Below are 16,317 nucleotides of genomic sequence, written 5' to 3'. Positions count from 1 at the left end.
GTCACTCTCTCTTCCCTAAATAGTAATAAATACAATATTGTTATAATATAATTTTATAATATTAATTTTGTATTCAAATTTAAAAAAGTAAAATTATTTATTATATTTTGTATAGAGATTTGAAAAAGTTATAATGATAAGTTGAAATAAGATAAACTAAATTTTTTGGTTTTGTGTAACCAATCTGGGCCTTAACTCTCCTTTGCCCTCCCTATATTTTCGTAACCTTGACTTACCAACCACAAGCTATAAATGAGTTAAACTACAGAAATTACAATATTTGTTTTTATAATCATTTTCATCTCATTTTATTATTATAATTTTTTTAAACTTTTACACAAAATAAAATAAACAATTTAACTTTTTCAAATTTTAAAATAAAATTTATATTAAAATTATATATTTTAATAATATTTTATTTAACTTTCAACTTTTATCTTAATTGGCACAAAAATAAGTGAGCTTAAATATTCACAATGATGGCATTATGAGCGGACTGTCCTGTTAAGAACCACACTGAGAGTCAGATTGTCCCTAAACAAAAAGACAATTATATCTTGCCCAGCCCTACATAAGGGCACCGCAATTTTATTTTAGAAAGAAATACAGAAAAAAAAAAAAAGTTTACAAGAGACTGATCTGGGGCCTATAGATATGTAATAGCCAATTGATGATATAGAAAGAGTTAGATTTCTTAATGATCAGGAATAACGTGCCACGACCCAATCATCATTTTGGAAGATGCGGAAGTCACACATCTCAATCCAAATTGTAGAAATAATTTGAACTCTTCCACCTCTATATCTCCCTCTGCAACCGCGAATATACAAAGAACCATAAAGATGTGAGATACAATACATGCAAAGCCTTATAATAAACAAAAGAAAATGTGTTTCAAGAGATCAATACCAATCAAGGCATAGCAAAGCGCTCGATCAACAAATAAAGCATTGTCAATTCACATTAAAAGGGTATACGAATGAATTTAGCAAATAGATTATAACGGTTAGGATCTTTTATAACCTTTGCCACTTACTAAATCCATCTCTTCTGGGGAGTTGCATCCTTAGATCCACTTAGATATCGCATTTTATTTTTTCGTGAATTTCCAACAGCTACTTGCTTCGACCTTTGAGAAGAAATTGTTTCGGGTTTTGAATTTGTAGATATTTCTTTAAGAGGACTTACAGATCGAGATTTCAATCGCTGATCTGTTCGTCTCATAAAGGAACCTGAGGCTTTTACCGGTGCTGACATCTGGTTTGTTGTAAAAGTGGAGTTGCTATTCTTCACAAAAACTTCATCAATTTTAGCGAAAGGAGCATGTGGCCTGTTCACAGGGGAGCAGTCTGAATCAGAAGATGAAGGACTAGTAGTACTATCCATGTCATATAGGAGATTATCTGTCATGTGTGGACGTTGCCCGCAGTTTGAGCTCGACTCTGCAGCAGGGAAGGAGGATCTCCGAAGCCTTGTGAAGTGCACAACCTGTTTTCATAAATATTTTGTTATAAATTCAGAACATGATGATCATCTTCTAGACATTACCTCGGATATTTTTTAAATTAAAATTACAGGGGAATTCTCCAATAAGTAACCGTTAACATATATTGTTGCACATTGCTCATTCCTATATGTACTGTTGATAGAATTGCACAGTGATGATCACATATGCTTATTTTTCCTAAAATGCACAGCGTTTCCACCATGAATTTCAGATGTGTAGTAATTAATAGTTATTATCCTTTTAGTGTGAAAAAGGTCAGTGCATAATGTGATTTTATCATAGCACACAACAAGAGGCAAGAAAGGTAACAATTAGCAAGGTAAAAGGGGGCCAGTGACTATCCGATCACTAGATTCCTGCCACTTGAATCTTACCTTTTGCTCTAGGACAAGCATGTCCTTCTTAAGTTTTGTAATTATCATGTTCTTCCTTCGTATAATATCTTCCAACTCTGTAATCCTCTGCTACAAGGAATTCAGATTAATCAAAGACAAATATCTGATGAGGACAAAGTGAAAGAGAAGACAACTGGAAACTTACCTTGGAACCAGCAACATCAGATGAGTGGAGTAACGTGCTTAGCTCCTTTATGGTGGCATCCTTCTCTTCACAGTCCCTCTTGAGGTTGTAAATGTCCTGTTCTACAGCTAAGGTGTTCATCTGAGAAAAATGCACCCTTATGACATTAAATTCATTCAGATGTTTTTTTTTATAAGTAAAGGGGGAAGTAATATTAAAAAAATTCATTCAGATGTAAATAGTTTGAAATCAATTAGTTTTTAACTGGCTCTTCCTATCTTCACCATGAGTTTTTTTCTGTTCTTTTTTTTTTTTTTTTTTTTTTCTTTTTTTAGGTACCACAACCAGGTTTTCTAATTGATGGATTATCCGTCTCTTTCCATATAACCCTTCTGAATCTCTGATGTTACTGGGAAGAAAAGTGAACTCTAACCATTGCGGGTCTTTTCCAAGTATGACAGTAAAAATAAATAGGATTCACTTTCTAATCAAAGACCTACAAAAAGGAATTTAGGGATAATATCATCAGATTGTGTACACAACCAAAAAGGGCCATCCTACAGCTATATATCCCCAATCACTAATTAGAGGTGAGGATTTTGGGACCACATAAGGTGCTTAAAGTTGGTTATGTCCTAGTCCAACCCAGCGAGATGAACTTTAAGAAACATCTTTGCAAAGAACTAGAAGCAAAAGTATAGAACATATACAAAATAGATAAGATCATCTTCTAACATCATATTAACACTTGGCTAACTACATAACAATTAAGCCTGGATTGGTTACACAAACTAAAAATCTCATCTCATCTTATTTCAACTCATCATTACAACTTTTTCAAATCTCCATACAAAATATAATAAACAATTTAACTTTTTCAAATCCCAATACAAAATTAATATTAAAAAATTATATTATAACAATATTTTATTCATTACTATTTAACACATCTCATCTAATCTATGTAACCAAACGAGAAAATGTATGTTTCTACTCAGAAAGTTAATTCCAAGCATCTCATATTAAATCAATTAACTTTCTGACAAATTGATTGATTGAGCCAATGCTATTTTTTGCAGGATGCAAAAAGGCAAAACCCATAAGGTCTTCCAAAGATTGCATTAACAAGGTACACGATGGAAGGGTTCTAATAAGAAACATCAAGGAGAATGTTATTACAACCCGAGTATCCACACAAATATGTCTAGAATAGTGGAAAAAGGAGTGAAAGAAGAAATTTCTACTTGAAGAGAAAGTCCTACCCCATGAAGAGAAAGACCTACCCCACGTAAGCAGCAAAGAGCATTTGTTGAGGGAAGGAGAACTGGGGGCAACATTCTGAGTGACTCTAAAGCTTATTCTATTAGTAACTTTTCTTAAACATATTTTTTAGATTTTCCCTTTAAAATAAAGAATAAAAGATAATGTCCCCCAGACTCTCGATAAAAATCGTCACAGAAGGGCCCAACAGTTATTTCCTTGCTGTAGGGGCCAGAGAAATTTAAAATTCAATGCTAGCATATTACAAAGATGACTTTGAGATAAACGAAGTGATGAACACAAAATAAATTATAATAATTTTCATTTTGCACCCAAACAAAAGAACCCGTTCTATTAGGCTTAACAACTTTAATTTGTAAACCACAATGACTTGCGTTATAATTAATGTAAAAGTCTTCTGGCTATCTAATTTAAGCAACAATTCTTTAATGCTTTTGAACCTCCAATTACCTGAATTTCGGCAGAAGATGTGACACTTGAAGCCCAATCTGACAAATCAGACATGCGGCGTTCTTCTGGTTCCGCTTCATTCGAGAAAGCCAATTTATATTGGAGCATCCCGTCCCCACCAGAAGATTTCATGCTACCCTGAAACCAAACTTGAGAGATCAGTTAGGATATTCAAGTTCTTTAACATTGGACATTCACAAACTCTGATTTGACGGCACATTCAGAAATGTAAGAAATAACATCTCACCGACAATGCATTATAAATGTCGCGATGTTGATCACAGAGCCAACAACCACAATCAACAAATTTAATCGTATCAGAGCCAAAAGCTTTATTACATGGCAATTCGGCATTTTTGGTGGCTGCCATCTCGCCCAAAGCACCTGAGTGGTCCCTAACATTATTCACCTCCTCGCAGAGAATATCAAGCTTCTGTTGCATGCTTGACAGCACCTGATCCTAAAAATATTTACGAAGAAGAGCTTAAACAAATAACTTTGCTGTTATACAGTATCAAAACTGAGGGATAAAAAATTTCCACCAAAACGTTAAACCAACATTGGCAGTAAATTAGTAAACCAAAGCGCAGACAGACATTAACAGATTAACTAAACACGCATACAAACAATCAAAATTGCAAAAGGTACTAAATTAAACATACCCAGAAACAAAAAATTAAATCTATAATAAATGTAATCAAGCTTACAATGAATAATAAATTGCAACTACATTAAAAATAAGATCATTTATTTGCCGAAAAAGGGACTAGTTTTAAAAGAACAATAATGGACGGAGAAATAAAAAGAAAATCAGAAATAAATGCATTCAAAAGCAAAACAATGTCTTAAATCATGCCCATACAATTAATTACTGAGATACTCAAATTGCATAAACCCTTAAAACCCACATCATTCAATTAGAATTTAGCCGTATAAATCATGCATTAAACCAATAGTTAATATAAACTAATAACAAACGAAAATGCATATGCATTTTTTATTTAGATTAATTATGTAAGATTAAAAACCCTAACTACTAACCCTAAGTTCCACAGATTTTGTGAGCTGCCAAATGATTCGGTTTTTCTTGGACTCGGCAACGGCGACACCGATAACGGCGACAATAAGGAACCTCTGAATGGGGCTGAAAAACTCCCAAGCCGCGGCTTCTTCGCGACTCAAGTTGCCCCCGATGGCTCTAGCCGAGCTCGCTTCTTCAGCATTGACGAGCCGCCCCTGGAGGGACACCCAGGCCATCCTTTTAGGCGGGGCGGGGGCTGGGGCGGGGACGGGACGGCTGGACTGGGCGAAGTTGCCGATGGAGAGCCGGCGTTGGGATGGAGAGGGGATAGAAGAAAACGAGGCGAGAGAGACCAGAGCCGGAGATAAAGCCGCAACGTCGAAGCTGAGATCATGGCCGTCTTCTTCCATGGCTAAAATCAAGACTTGGAGAGCGTACCGGAGAAACAAGATCTATAAGGGGCCGTGATTGCTGCGGCGGCGACCGTTTTGTTGAAATCGAATGGTCCGTTTAGAACAAATTGTGTGTTTCGAAATTTTTTGAACTGAAAGACGAGAGAGGGAAAGCTCAAAACATAGAAGGTGAACGTTGGTAACATTCAGAAATTCGGCCACGTGTCATCCTATTCTTTTTCTTGTTTTGTTTTCTTTTTTTTTTTTAATTCCTACAATTTTCTCTTTTATTTTTATCTGAAAATAATTTATACAATTTTTTTTTTTGTAAAAAGAAAATCTAATGGATTATAAGAAGAATATTAGTATTTTATAAACATTTTATCTATTTTTAATATTGAGTTGTAAAAAGTAATGTATCTATAATATATCATTATTTTTTTCCATTTACTATCATTATGAAATATCTGCCACACCAAAAAATTTAAAAGGAAATAAAATTAAATATCTTAATGAGATAATTGAGATTATTGAACAGAAATATGTACACGAGTCCTTTAAAATAGATTACCACTAATAAATAAGAAGTCGTTTGGATTAAAAAATATTTTAACTCATCTCATCATTATAATTTTTTTTAAATTCTCACACAAAATATAATAAAAAATTTAATTTTATCAAATTTCAATTCAATTTTTTCAAATTTTAAAATAATAATAATATTAAAAAATAATATTATAACAATATTTTATTCAATTTTCATCTAAAACCATCTCATCTCATCTCACCATCTAAACAACCTCTAATTTTTTTTTTTTTTAATTGATACATACTTCATTCCAAAAGGAAATAAATATTCAGAACAAGATACAAATCAGTAAAACATTTTACAACCCATAAAACTGAAATACTACTAACCCAAACATCAATTAATTTTCAGCATCAAGAACTACTCAATTAAGAATAAAATCTGGACAGCTATTCCACCACGGTAGATAATCATCAATTTTTTGAGCAAATCTTGCCAACATATGCGCAGCTTCATTACCTTCTCTTCCCTCATGTGAGATTTCAGAATCTGAAAACAAGTGTAGTAGTTAAACAATTTCCAAATCAATAGGCCCATGTGACAATACTATAGAAACCCATACTAAAAACCATTTGCAAGCCTCACAAGACTGCTAAAGATTCAATTTCATCTACTTCAAATACACCATCTTCCTTCTGGCTTAAAGCAAACAGCACATGTCCCATGTGGTTCCTAATTATAATTTCAGAGCCCCTTCGGACCAGTCGGGCTGTTTTCCTCTTAATAACAGCCCCCACACATAGGGTGACACGTAGGCAAGCTCACAATAAGCTGTCTGAAGGAGAATCAGCCGATTGATTTCAGAAATTACAACTCACTACGTATTACGAAAGGAAATACCAGAGCTCTCTCTTCCAAAGAACCAGCTCGACTTCGCCGCACCATACCAGCTTTGTTGCCGCCACAGCTAGACTTCGCCGCACCACCAAGAGCCGTCGTCGTCCACGGAGGTCGCCGCCTTCTCCACTGCCACTCCATGGTTTGATTTTTGCCCAAATTTTTTATGTATTTACCTATCTTCAATCTGAATGAGATGCTGTATTTACCTATCTTCACTTTGCAAACTTTACTTGTACACAAATCCATCAACCTTGTTTCTTATATTTGCAGGGACTATTAGAAGAATAAAATGATTTTTTTGTAAATCAAAAATTGCATGAAGTAGAAGAAAAATTAATTCTGGAGTGCTGTATTTTAGCTTGAAAAATTAAGTTTGGTCTCCATGTCCAAACCTGAATTGAAACTTTTGCAAAATGGGTAAAATTCTGCAATGCCCAATAACCAGAAATGCATTGAGTGTAAATTTCAGATTTTATAGTTTACACGAGTATTTTTTTTTTTAATTTGCAATGCCCAATAATTAAGATTTTTCTGAAATTAGAAGACTTAAATTAGAGTGATCTTCCTTTATTTTAGTTTGAGTCATTTCTCTCTTTTTCATTACATGCCATTTACTTTCTAAATTTTGGAGTTTATATTGATTTTGTATGCATCTGAATTTTTTTTATGTAAATTATAGAACATAACCATTGATTTGCTAGTAAATTATAGGATGCATCCATTCAAGAGTTATGTTGTTGTTTAATGGAAAGTTTGTTGTACTTACAGAATTTTCACAAGTAGATAAATTTTTTTTTTTTTATTCAAGTTCTTTAATTTGATTCACCTATATTTTTCAAAAAATAATTTCAAAAAACAGAATCAACCTGTAGTGAATATAGGTTAATCACTTAGTAAGAAAAAAACACCTATGAAAAAGGAAAGACCTAAATAGAAGCTAAATTGATGAGGTAAAACCCAAATATGTTGATTACATGGGTTTCATTTTGCTGCTGTCTGGGACATTCAGCCCAGCCCATGTGTGTGGGTCCATAATTCTATTTTTAGATAATCTGAAATTAACATATGTATGTATATATATATATATAATTATATGACCTTCATGTCCATCAATGCACGGTGTTCTTAGTTTTAGAGTACTGCTTTGGATTAATTATAAATGAACGTTAAATTTTTGTGTTTTCCTTATAGTGAGGTAGAGCCCAAATAGGTTGATTAAGTGGGTCTAAATTATGGAGTTTAGATTGATTTTGTATGCATCTGAATTTTCTTTTTGTAAATTATAGAATATAACCATTGATTTGCTAGTAAATTATTTTGTGTTTTTTTTTTTTTTGGTAACAAAGGATAAATTTTGGAGCTCCGATAGTGATGATGTTGAGATGATGTCGAGTCACACATGTGTAGAAGGTGAAGATGTCGATGAAGTAAATATAGAAAATGTTGTGAATGTGGAAGATGAAGTTCATGTGGATGTTGATGTGAATGTGGAAGATGGAGGCCGTGTGGATGATGGAGTGAATTTGATTTCTTCTTCAAGTAGTGGTTTATTGGAGCCATTCACCAGTATGGAATTTGATGACGTAGAAGATGCCCAAGCATTTTATAAAGCGTATGCAAGAAGAAATGGTTTTGCCATTCGTACCAATCATACCCGATTGTCGAAAAAGGAGAAAAAACTTATTGCAGTAGACTATGTTTGCTCAAGAAAAGGATTTCGATGGGAAAGGAGCAAACATGTAGAAAGAACAATTCTGGAAACTGCAGAAACAAAGATTGGATGTAAAGCAATAATGGGGATAAAAAAAGAGAGTGAAAAGTGGATAGTATGTAAGTTTGTGATGGAACATAATCATGGTCTACTTACACCGAGAAGTACTAATTTTCTCCGTGGACATAGGGGAGTCACACGTGTGCAAAAAAAACTCATTATGACTTAAAATGAGTCTGGTGTACCGACTAGGAAGATAATGTCGGTGTTGAGTAAAGAATCAGGGGGTGACTTTAATATTGGTTGCATTGGGAAAGATGTGGAAAATTATTTAGGAAACAGAAGAAAAAAAATTGTTTGAAGAGGGAGATGCTCAAAGGTTATATACGTATTTTCTTGATCGACAATGCAAAGAGCCTGGATTTGTGTACTCCATGCAAGTTGATGAGAATGGGTGTATGGGAAGTTGTTTTTGGGCAGATGTGAGATCAAGGGCGGCGTACCAATATTTTGGGGATGTTGTCACATTCGATGCTACATATTTGACAAATTTGTATAAGATGCCATTTGTGCCATTTTCTGGAGTTAACCATCATCACCAAACCATCATGTTTGGTCGTGCTTTGTTAGTAAACGAAACAACCGAATCCTATGTTTGGTTATTGAGAACATGGCAAGAGGCAATACTTGGGCGTGCCCCTTCAACCATAATTACTAATGATGACAAAGCTATGGCGAAAGCCATTGTAGAGGTACTCCCAAATACAACTCATAGGTTGTGCTTGTGGCATATTTTACAAAAATTTCCCGAACACTTGGCTCATGTGTATAATAGATTTCCAGAGTTTGGTAAAGATTTCCGTCATTGTATTCATGAAACAATTACAATTGAGGAATTTGAGCAGGCATGGAGTTTTATATTAGTGAAGTATGCATTAGGAGATAATGCTTGGTTGTAAGGTCTTTATAACCGACGTGAGAAGTGGGTTCCGGCTTACTTGCGTTCAACATTTTGTGCAGGCATATCAACAACTCAAAGGAGTGAAAGCATGAACAAGTTTTTTAAGGATTATGTTCGTTCAAGCACGATGGTGAGTGACTTTGTGCATCAATATGAGAAAGCATTAGATGCACGTTACTTTAAAGAAAAAGAAAAGGATGTGCGAACAAAATCTACACGGGCAATATTGAAAATGGGTTACAAAATTGAAGAAGAGGCCGCCATAGTTTACACGAGGAAATCTTTTATGAAATTTCAAGAGGAACTTTTTAGCAATTTTTCACAGACGCTACAGGACCCTCCACGGGTGCCAACCAAAGGGCGCCCAAAATCTGTGAGAGCAAAAAATCCAAAACAGGCGCAACCAACAAAGAAAAGGCATTGTGGCATTTGTAAAATGGAAGGACATGCTAGGAATAACTGTCCTTCAATGAGGTATTGTAGGTTTTTAGTCTTCATGGTTTTTTCGTTTTTAAACTTTATGGTATTTGTTGTTGTTTATGGTATTTGTTGTTCAATATGTAGGGATATTGCACATACACCTGAGGTCGATTGCCAAAACTTGGATGCTTAAATGAGATTTGCTTATGTATGTCTGTGTTATGAGCTATTGTGATATTATAGTTGCTTATATTTGGATACATTAAACTTAATGTAATTTTTTGGTTAAACTTAATGTGACAGGTCTATTGTGATGTGCTTGTGGAAAAAGCAAGGATGAAGATTTTGTGGATAACCTTCGCTATAGATTCTATTCAGTGGTTGGCTTGAACTTATGTATTTGGAGTCAAGTGTTTTGAACTTATGTATTCTGGAGTGGTTGGCTTGAACTTATGTATTTGGAGCCATGTGTTTTGAACTTATGTATTCTGAATGGTTGGCTTGAATTTTTGTATTTGGAGCCATGTGTTGTGGCATGTATTTCAGATTTTCTGGTTTTATAGGTTTTTTTCTATCAGATGTGTTGTTTTTTCTGGTTTTATAGTTTATTTTTTCTAGTTCCAGAGTATTTTTTTCGGTTTTATAGTTTTTTTTTTCTGGGAAAGATGTGTTTTTTTTCCTGGTTTTATAGGTTTTCTTTTCTGTCCTATGTGTTTTTTTTTTTTCTGACTTTATAGTTTTTTTCCTGGTTTTATAGGATTTTTTCCTGGGAAAGATGTGTTTTTTTTTTTTTTCTGGTTTGCAAGTTTTTGTTTTCAGTTTTATAGTTTTTTTTTTTTTTTTGTATAGTTTTTTTGAACTTCTGTTGTTTTGAATATTTAATGGCAAGAGGTAATTTTGAAATGCAAGAGGCAACAGGTTTTATAATTTTATACTTTGCTGTAGTTATTGCAAAAGTTTGTCCATAATTTTGGACTTTTGCCCATACCCTGTAAAACGTCACTTTAACACCTGTCTATTAAATATTCATTCCGTTGCAAGACATTCCAAAACAATAAAGAAACGCACGTGTTCATTAAATTCATAAAACCATACTAATTACATCACATGTTCATTACAATCAGTTGTCCAAAGCTAAAATAGCTTACATGAGTCGAGGCACTGCCCAACATACACTTTGGTTTTTGGGATACATAAAAATTACAGCATAAATCGCAATAAAAAGCAACCACGATGTCAACAAGACTTTCAAGGTAGCATTATACTTCTTCTCCAATGCTTTATATTTGGCTTGTTCCTTCGTTACATGTTCGTGAAATAACCTTTCATTCCTTCGTTGAGCTAACTCCAACATCATCTTGCAGCATGAATTTTGTTCATTTTCAAGATCAATCCATTCAAAAAATCCACATTGTTTATTGATCTTATAGTTTGGGCAATTGTAAAATCTTCTGCCAAAACTATTACTCTTTCCAGAGATTCTGAGTTTTGATGGAATGCCACAGTAGTAAAGTGGCCAGTCCACACTTGCTTTGTCTTTCTCTCTTGAAGTCCACGAACTTGAACCGGTATTGGTACTTGAACTTGTCATTTGCTGGAACCTATAAAAACAACCGTGCACTTTTAAATGTTGAGAAAAGAATATTAAATTTCTAGTTTTGACAAATAAACTACTTCTAGTTCGATGGTATTCTTTTTTATAAGTATATAAACTTCTAGTTCTTATACCAAGTTGATGACTTTCAAATTTTCAATACATAAATCACCCTTTCTTCTTTATGCAATTTTAGTAATACAAGTAGGGATCTGGTATGTATGAAAATATAGCATTATGAGTTCATAAAAATGTGCCAAGATTGTGAAACAGAAGGATTATGTTCGGCAATACCAGTAATAAATGTTTTCTCTTGTATACATTTCTTGTACTTGGCTATGCCTATTGATATTGATAGAATTTTACTTGTAAAAAAAATAAGGGGCTTAGGCAATTATGCAGTCAGTATCTGAATACCTGCAGGGGATTTGATTGAGCTTACACCTTTTGTTTCATGGTGTCAATGGTTTGTAAGTCCAAATTATATGCCACAGGGGATTTGCTTTGCCTTTGTAAACATTGCTGCTTTTTCCAGATCTTACTGTTTTCAGCTTTTGTGGTGTAAGGGATTAAGAAATGAACAAGTTATGTGGATGAACCATTTATGACCTACAATGACCAAGCATCATTTGACGTGGTAATCATTAAAACAATGGCTAATTGTCTAAAACCATTACTGGCCTTAGGTTCTGGTCAACTTTTGGGCAGTTTTTTTGGGGTGAGCAAAGCCATTGACCAAATTGGTTCATGTTATATTAGCCTGACCGGCGAGTCTGGTCAAGTCTTGAAAGAAATAATAGTCATCACAACTATGATAACACAAATATTTCCATGGGTAAACTGGATATTTGTTGCATGTTTTCTTGAAAATAGCAATTAATGCACTTGTAACCTTGCATCTCTTGTTGCAAGCATGGTGTTACAATCAAGAATGAAGAAAACTCAAAATACTGGGTCATTTGGTAATACTAAAAAAGTTAAACCAAGAAGAGAAAGAAAATGATTTCCTCCTTTCCAGTTCATAGGTCATATGCCATTGCATCTTAAGTGTCCAATCTTTGTAGAATCTCTAATCACCTAAGAAATAAAAAACTAAAATAAAGTTTTAAGAAAATTGTTTTACAAAAATGCAAAAATATATACGACACTTTTTTCCTTATAATCACAATTATAATTTACAAATTTAATCAAATAAACTTTATCATGTAGTCAATAGACAACAACTAATTAGTTGAAGGCCTTGATAAACAAACTAGTATTGCTCGGTTTTATTACAACATATTTATCATTTACAAAAGAGCTACAGCTCTACTGAGCCTTTCATCAAACAGCTCGTGTGCCTACAAATGCCACTGTCATTCCAATAACTAGTAAATCCATTATATTCCTCTTTACAACCAAACACAACAGAGTAATTTCATTGGGATAAATAATGCAACACTCCCCAATAATCAAGCAAATTGTACAAAGAAAGAATCCCAAATACCGACGTGAAGATTCTGTTCTGTAAAAATTGTTGAAGTAAATCATCAAGCAAATGGTAAGAATTTGAGAGAGAGGATTTCGGACTGACCAGGAACAGGGATGATGATCAAATTAGAGGAGGAGGAGACCCGCGCCGGAGAAGACCCACTTCGATGAAGAGGAGGTGACCCGTGTCTCCGATGGTGAACAACTTCGATGGAGAGGAGGAGGTGACCCGCAACTTTTCAGGTGACCAGTGTTCTCAGGTGACCGGTGTGTGGCCGAGGAAGAAGAAGTCTGGGTTCAAAGGGTCTGAAGAAATGATTTGGTGTAAACGGATCCATCACAAATAAAATGAATTGGACACGTGCCGCACCATAATTGAAGGGCTGTTATTAAGTGAAAAGCAGCCCGACCGGTTATAAGGTTTTGCCTTATAATTTCCACCCCGGCCTTACCTTCATCCCTAAACAAAACTCCATCAAAATTCAATTTTACCTTCCCAAGATGAGGTTGTACCCACTTAAGCACTTTTTCCATTTTCACAATCTAAGAGTACTCCCAATAGATTTTTCATCATATTCTTTAAAATACATCACCAAATCTCACTTTTTCTATTTTATATAGTGATTTTTACAATACATCATATATCAGCTTATCTATTTTTTCTTCATATCATTTTAATATTATACCTTTTAATATTTTATGAGAGAAAAAGTACAATAAAAGAAATTAATTTTAGAGAAAAAGTACAAGAAAAGATAGAAAACAATTAAAATATGTTTACATTTGTGTACAGTTGCTTCTACATCTAGCGGCAACACTGTACACAAATGTAAAATAGAAAAAAAAAAAGGAAGTATCCGTTGGATGCACATTTTAGACCATTTTTTTTTTTAATTTTACATAACAATGGGTTTTACAAAACCCATTGTGAGTGCTCTAAGAAGATGCTTTAATAGTATTGAAATTGTTTTTATACTCACAACACCGATCCACAACATTCAATACTGAAATGTTAGCTTCATTAAACAAACACAAATTTCGATATCTCCACACATCCCAATAGATTGTAAAAAATAATGAAATCAAAGACAAATTATTTTCCATAATCTTCCAAACTAATATTTCAAACTATTGTCCAACATTCAAGAAAGGCAAAAAAAACTTGGCATTTAGATCTCCACATTTTACAAAAATTAGGACACAAACACAATATATGAGTGACATCCTCAACCTTCACATGACAAAAACCACACACTCCATCTTCCACTACACCCATTTTCAACAAATTAGCCTTAGCAGGCAAATTATTAGTGCAGGCTCTCCATGCAAAATTTTTAACTATATTAGGGGTAGACAAGTTCTATAAATTCTTCCACAAACCCATATGAGACTGAGAATAAGAAGACCCCACAACATCCCTTCTATATACCATTTTCAGAAAAATGATAGTCAGATTTAACGGAGTACATACCTGATTTATTTCCTCCCCATACAAGTTGATTAACTATCCAATAATGCAAAGGAATATGTAGAATCTGGTATGCTACATAAGCTGGAAAGACATTACGAATTAACTCTACATTAGAAATCAACAAAAACTTGTAATCATGACGGAGGGTATAGGCTCACCTTCCACATTCTTTGACTTAATTCGTAAGATTGTTGACTTAATTAGAAGGTGAATGAAAAATTCATAGAGTAACATTATCGTTTTGGAAATAAACTAATGAAATTGTCAAAACTTGCATCATAGTAAATCACAATAGTTGGATCTTAATTACTTATGATATGGTAAATCACAAGAAAAATGTTTTGACTATAAAGAAATTATACTAAAATAAACTAATATGATATGTCAGATTATAAAGTTGCTTTCATGACAAGATAGATCTAATATATCAGACGAAATCATGTCTATTTTAAATTTACTTTTGTGAAATATATTTTTAAATGTAGCACATTTTTTTTTTTTTTCATACAATGGGGTGGAAGATTTCGAATCCATATTTTTCATTTAAAGAATTTGGTTATCAATCAGGTTATAAGGCTATTGACAAATGTATCACTTCTCAAATCACAATAATTGAATTTTGATTACACGTATTGCGATAAAGCTCAACATTTGCCAAGAATGTCACTAACATTTATCCCTTCTCAAGGTTGAATTTTGAATACTTGTGTACAGAGTAAAACTTACGTAATCTAATAAGGGGGGATTCATCAACAACGTCACTAAGATTTATCCCTTCTCAAGAAGTAATATCTTGACTTTGTCCCAATAAAACAAAATGGGTATAATCATAACCCTTCTCAGCCTTAGAAGCAACACCAAAAGCGTTCATCATATTGTGCAGTTTGTCCTCATAGGAAATTTCATCTTCCTTGGCTCAATATAAGAACGCAGGTCCACCGTGTGAGAAGCTCCATGCAGCTACGAGGGAACCCCAAGGTTAATGTAGCTTGATGAGACCCATAGCACGGCTGTGAAAGTCCCCCCGGGGCACATTACACTTTGAGAAAGATATTTATAATTATAAATTGTGTAACTGTCTTTTAATCATTTTGAAAAAATAAATAAAATATGAAATTTACATGAAAAAAATTAATAGTTTAATAATTAATTCCATTATTTTTTAAAATGATTACGCAGTACTTACATACTTTACGATTATATGTAGAATTACTCGTAAAAAAAAAAGAGTTTTGTTGCTTATAAGCACAAACAATCTATTATAATTATAAAATAAAATTAAAATATTAATTTTTTTAATCACTGTAGGACCCACTTCAATAATATATTAGGAGTATTAAAAATAAATTTTATAAATATATTCTTTTCATGGAGAAAAGATGCACCATGAGTTGGGAACTTGGGAGAGTGGATATAGGGCTGTAAAATAAATAGGCAGCTCGAATTCGACTCGAATAAACTCGAAATCGGCTCGAATCGAATATTTAATGAGCCGTTTATACACACAGAAATAAATTCGATTATTAAACGATACAAACTCGTATAAAACTCGACCGACTCGATTAATATTCGTGAATATACTTGTATGAAGCTCGACTCGACTCATAGTGACTTATAGTTAAACATTTTCTTCTACATATACTATAAGCTTGATATTTAATTTATAATATTAATATATCATATTGAAATATTTATCTTATTCTTATCAGATAGTGAAATGTCATATAAGAAGTTATGCTTATAGGATAATAAGGCTCTAGGCTATAGTCTATAAGCTATAGTCATAACTTATTGCCCTATAACATATCACTCATAAATCATAATTATATCATTCTATTTACAATATTTTTATTAATATATCATAACATAATTATTAAATACTTATCACCTATGATTCTTAGATTATATCATTATATATTCTATGAATTTGCAACACTACTTGCTAGTTTTAAAAATTAATTTATATAACAATTAACATGTATTATAATTTATAGAGTATAATATTTTCTAAAATAGAATACTCTTTTTGGTTAATATACGGTATTAGCCTATAGTATTATTATACTATACTAATTAATATAACTATAAATT

The 16,317-nt window shown here is 33.2% G+C and overlaps 1 protein-coding gene across 2 annotated transcripts; it reads right to left on the bottom strand.

Moving 5' to 3' along the window:
• Positions 1 to 458: 458 nt before the first annotated feature.
• On the bottom strand, positions 459 to 5,346 carry LOC122293330. Of its 2 annotated transcripts, none has more exons than XM_043101878.1 (7): positions 4,799 to 5,346; positions 4,005 to 4,217; positions 3,758 to 3,895; positions 2,048 to 2,167; positions 1,882 to 1,968; positions 1,037 to 1,488; positions 459 to 810 (listed from the first exon to the last, which is right to left on the bottom strand). In XM_043101878.1, coding segments are annotated over exons 1-7 (1,401 nt in total). In that variant the 5' UTR covers positions 5,189 to 5,346; the 3' UTR covers positions 459 to 809. The 2 variants fall into 2 exon arrangements, with proteins under 2 accessions (XP_042957812.1, XP_042957813.1); XM_043101879.1 differs by having other exon boundaries at positions 1,189 to 1,488.
• Between the last annotated feature and the right edge of the window lie 10,971 nt (positions 5,347 to 16,317).

Source organism: Carya illinoinensis, chromosome 14, assembly GCF_018687715.1.
Source record: "Carya illinoinensis cultivar Pawnee chromosome 14, C.illinoinensisPawnee_v1, whole genome shotgun sequence".
Classification (NCBI taxonomy): domain Eukaryota; kingdom Viridiplantae; phylum Streptophyta; class Magnoliopsida; order Fagales; family Juglandaceae; genus Carya; species Carya illinoinensis.
Note: the sequence above shows the minus strand (reverse complement) of the source record. Positions and strands in the feature narration are given on the sequence as shown.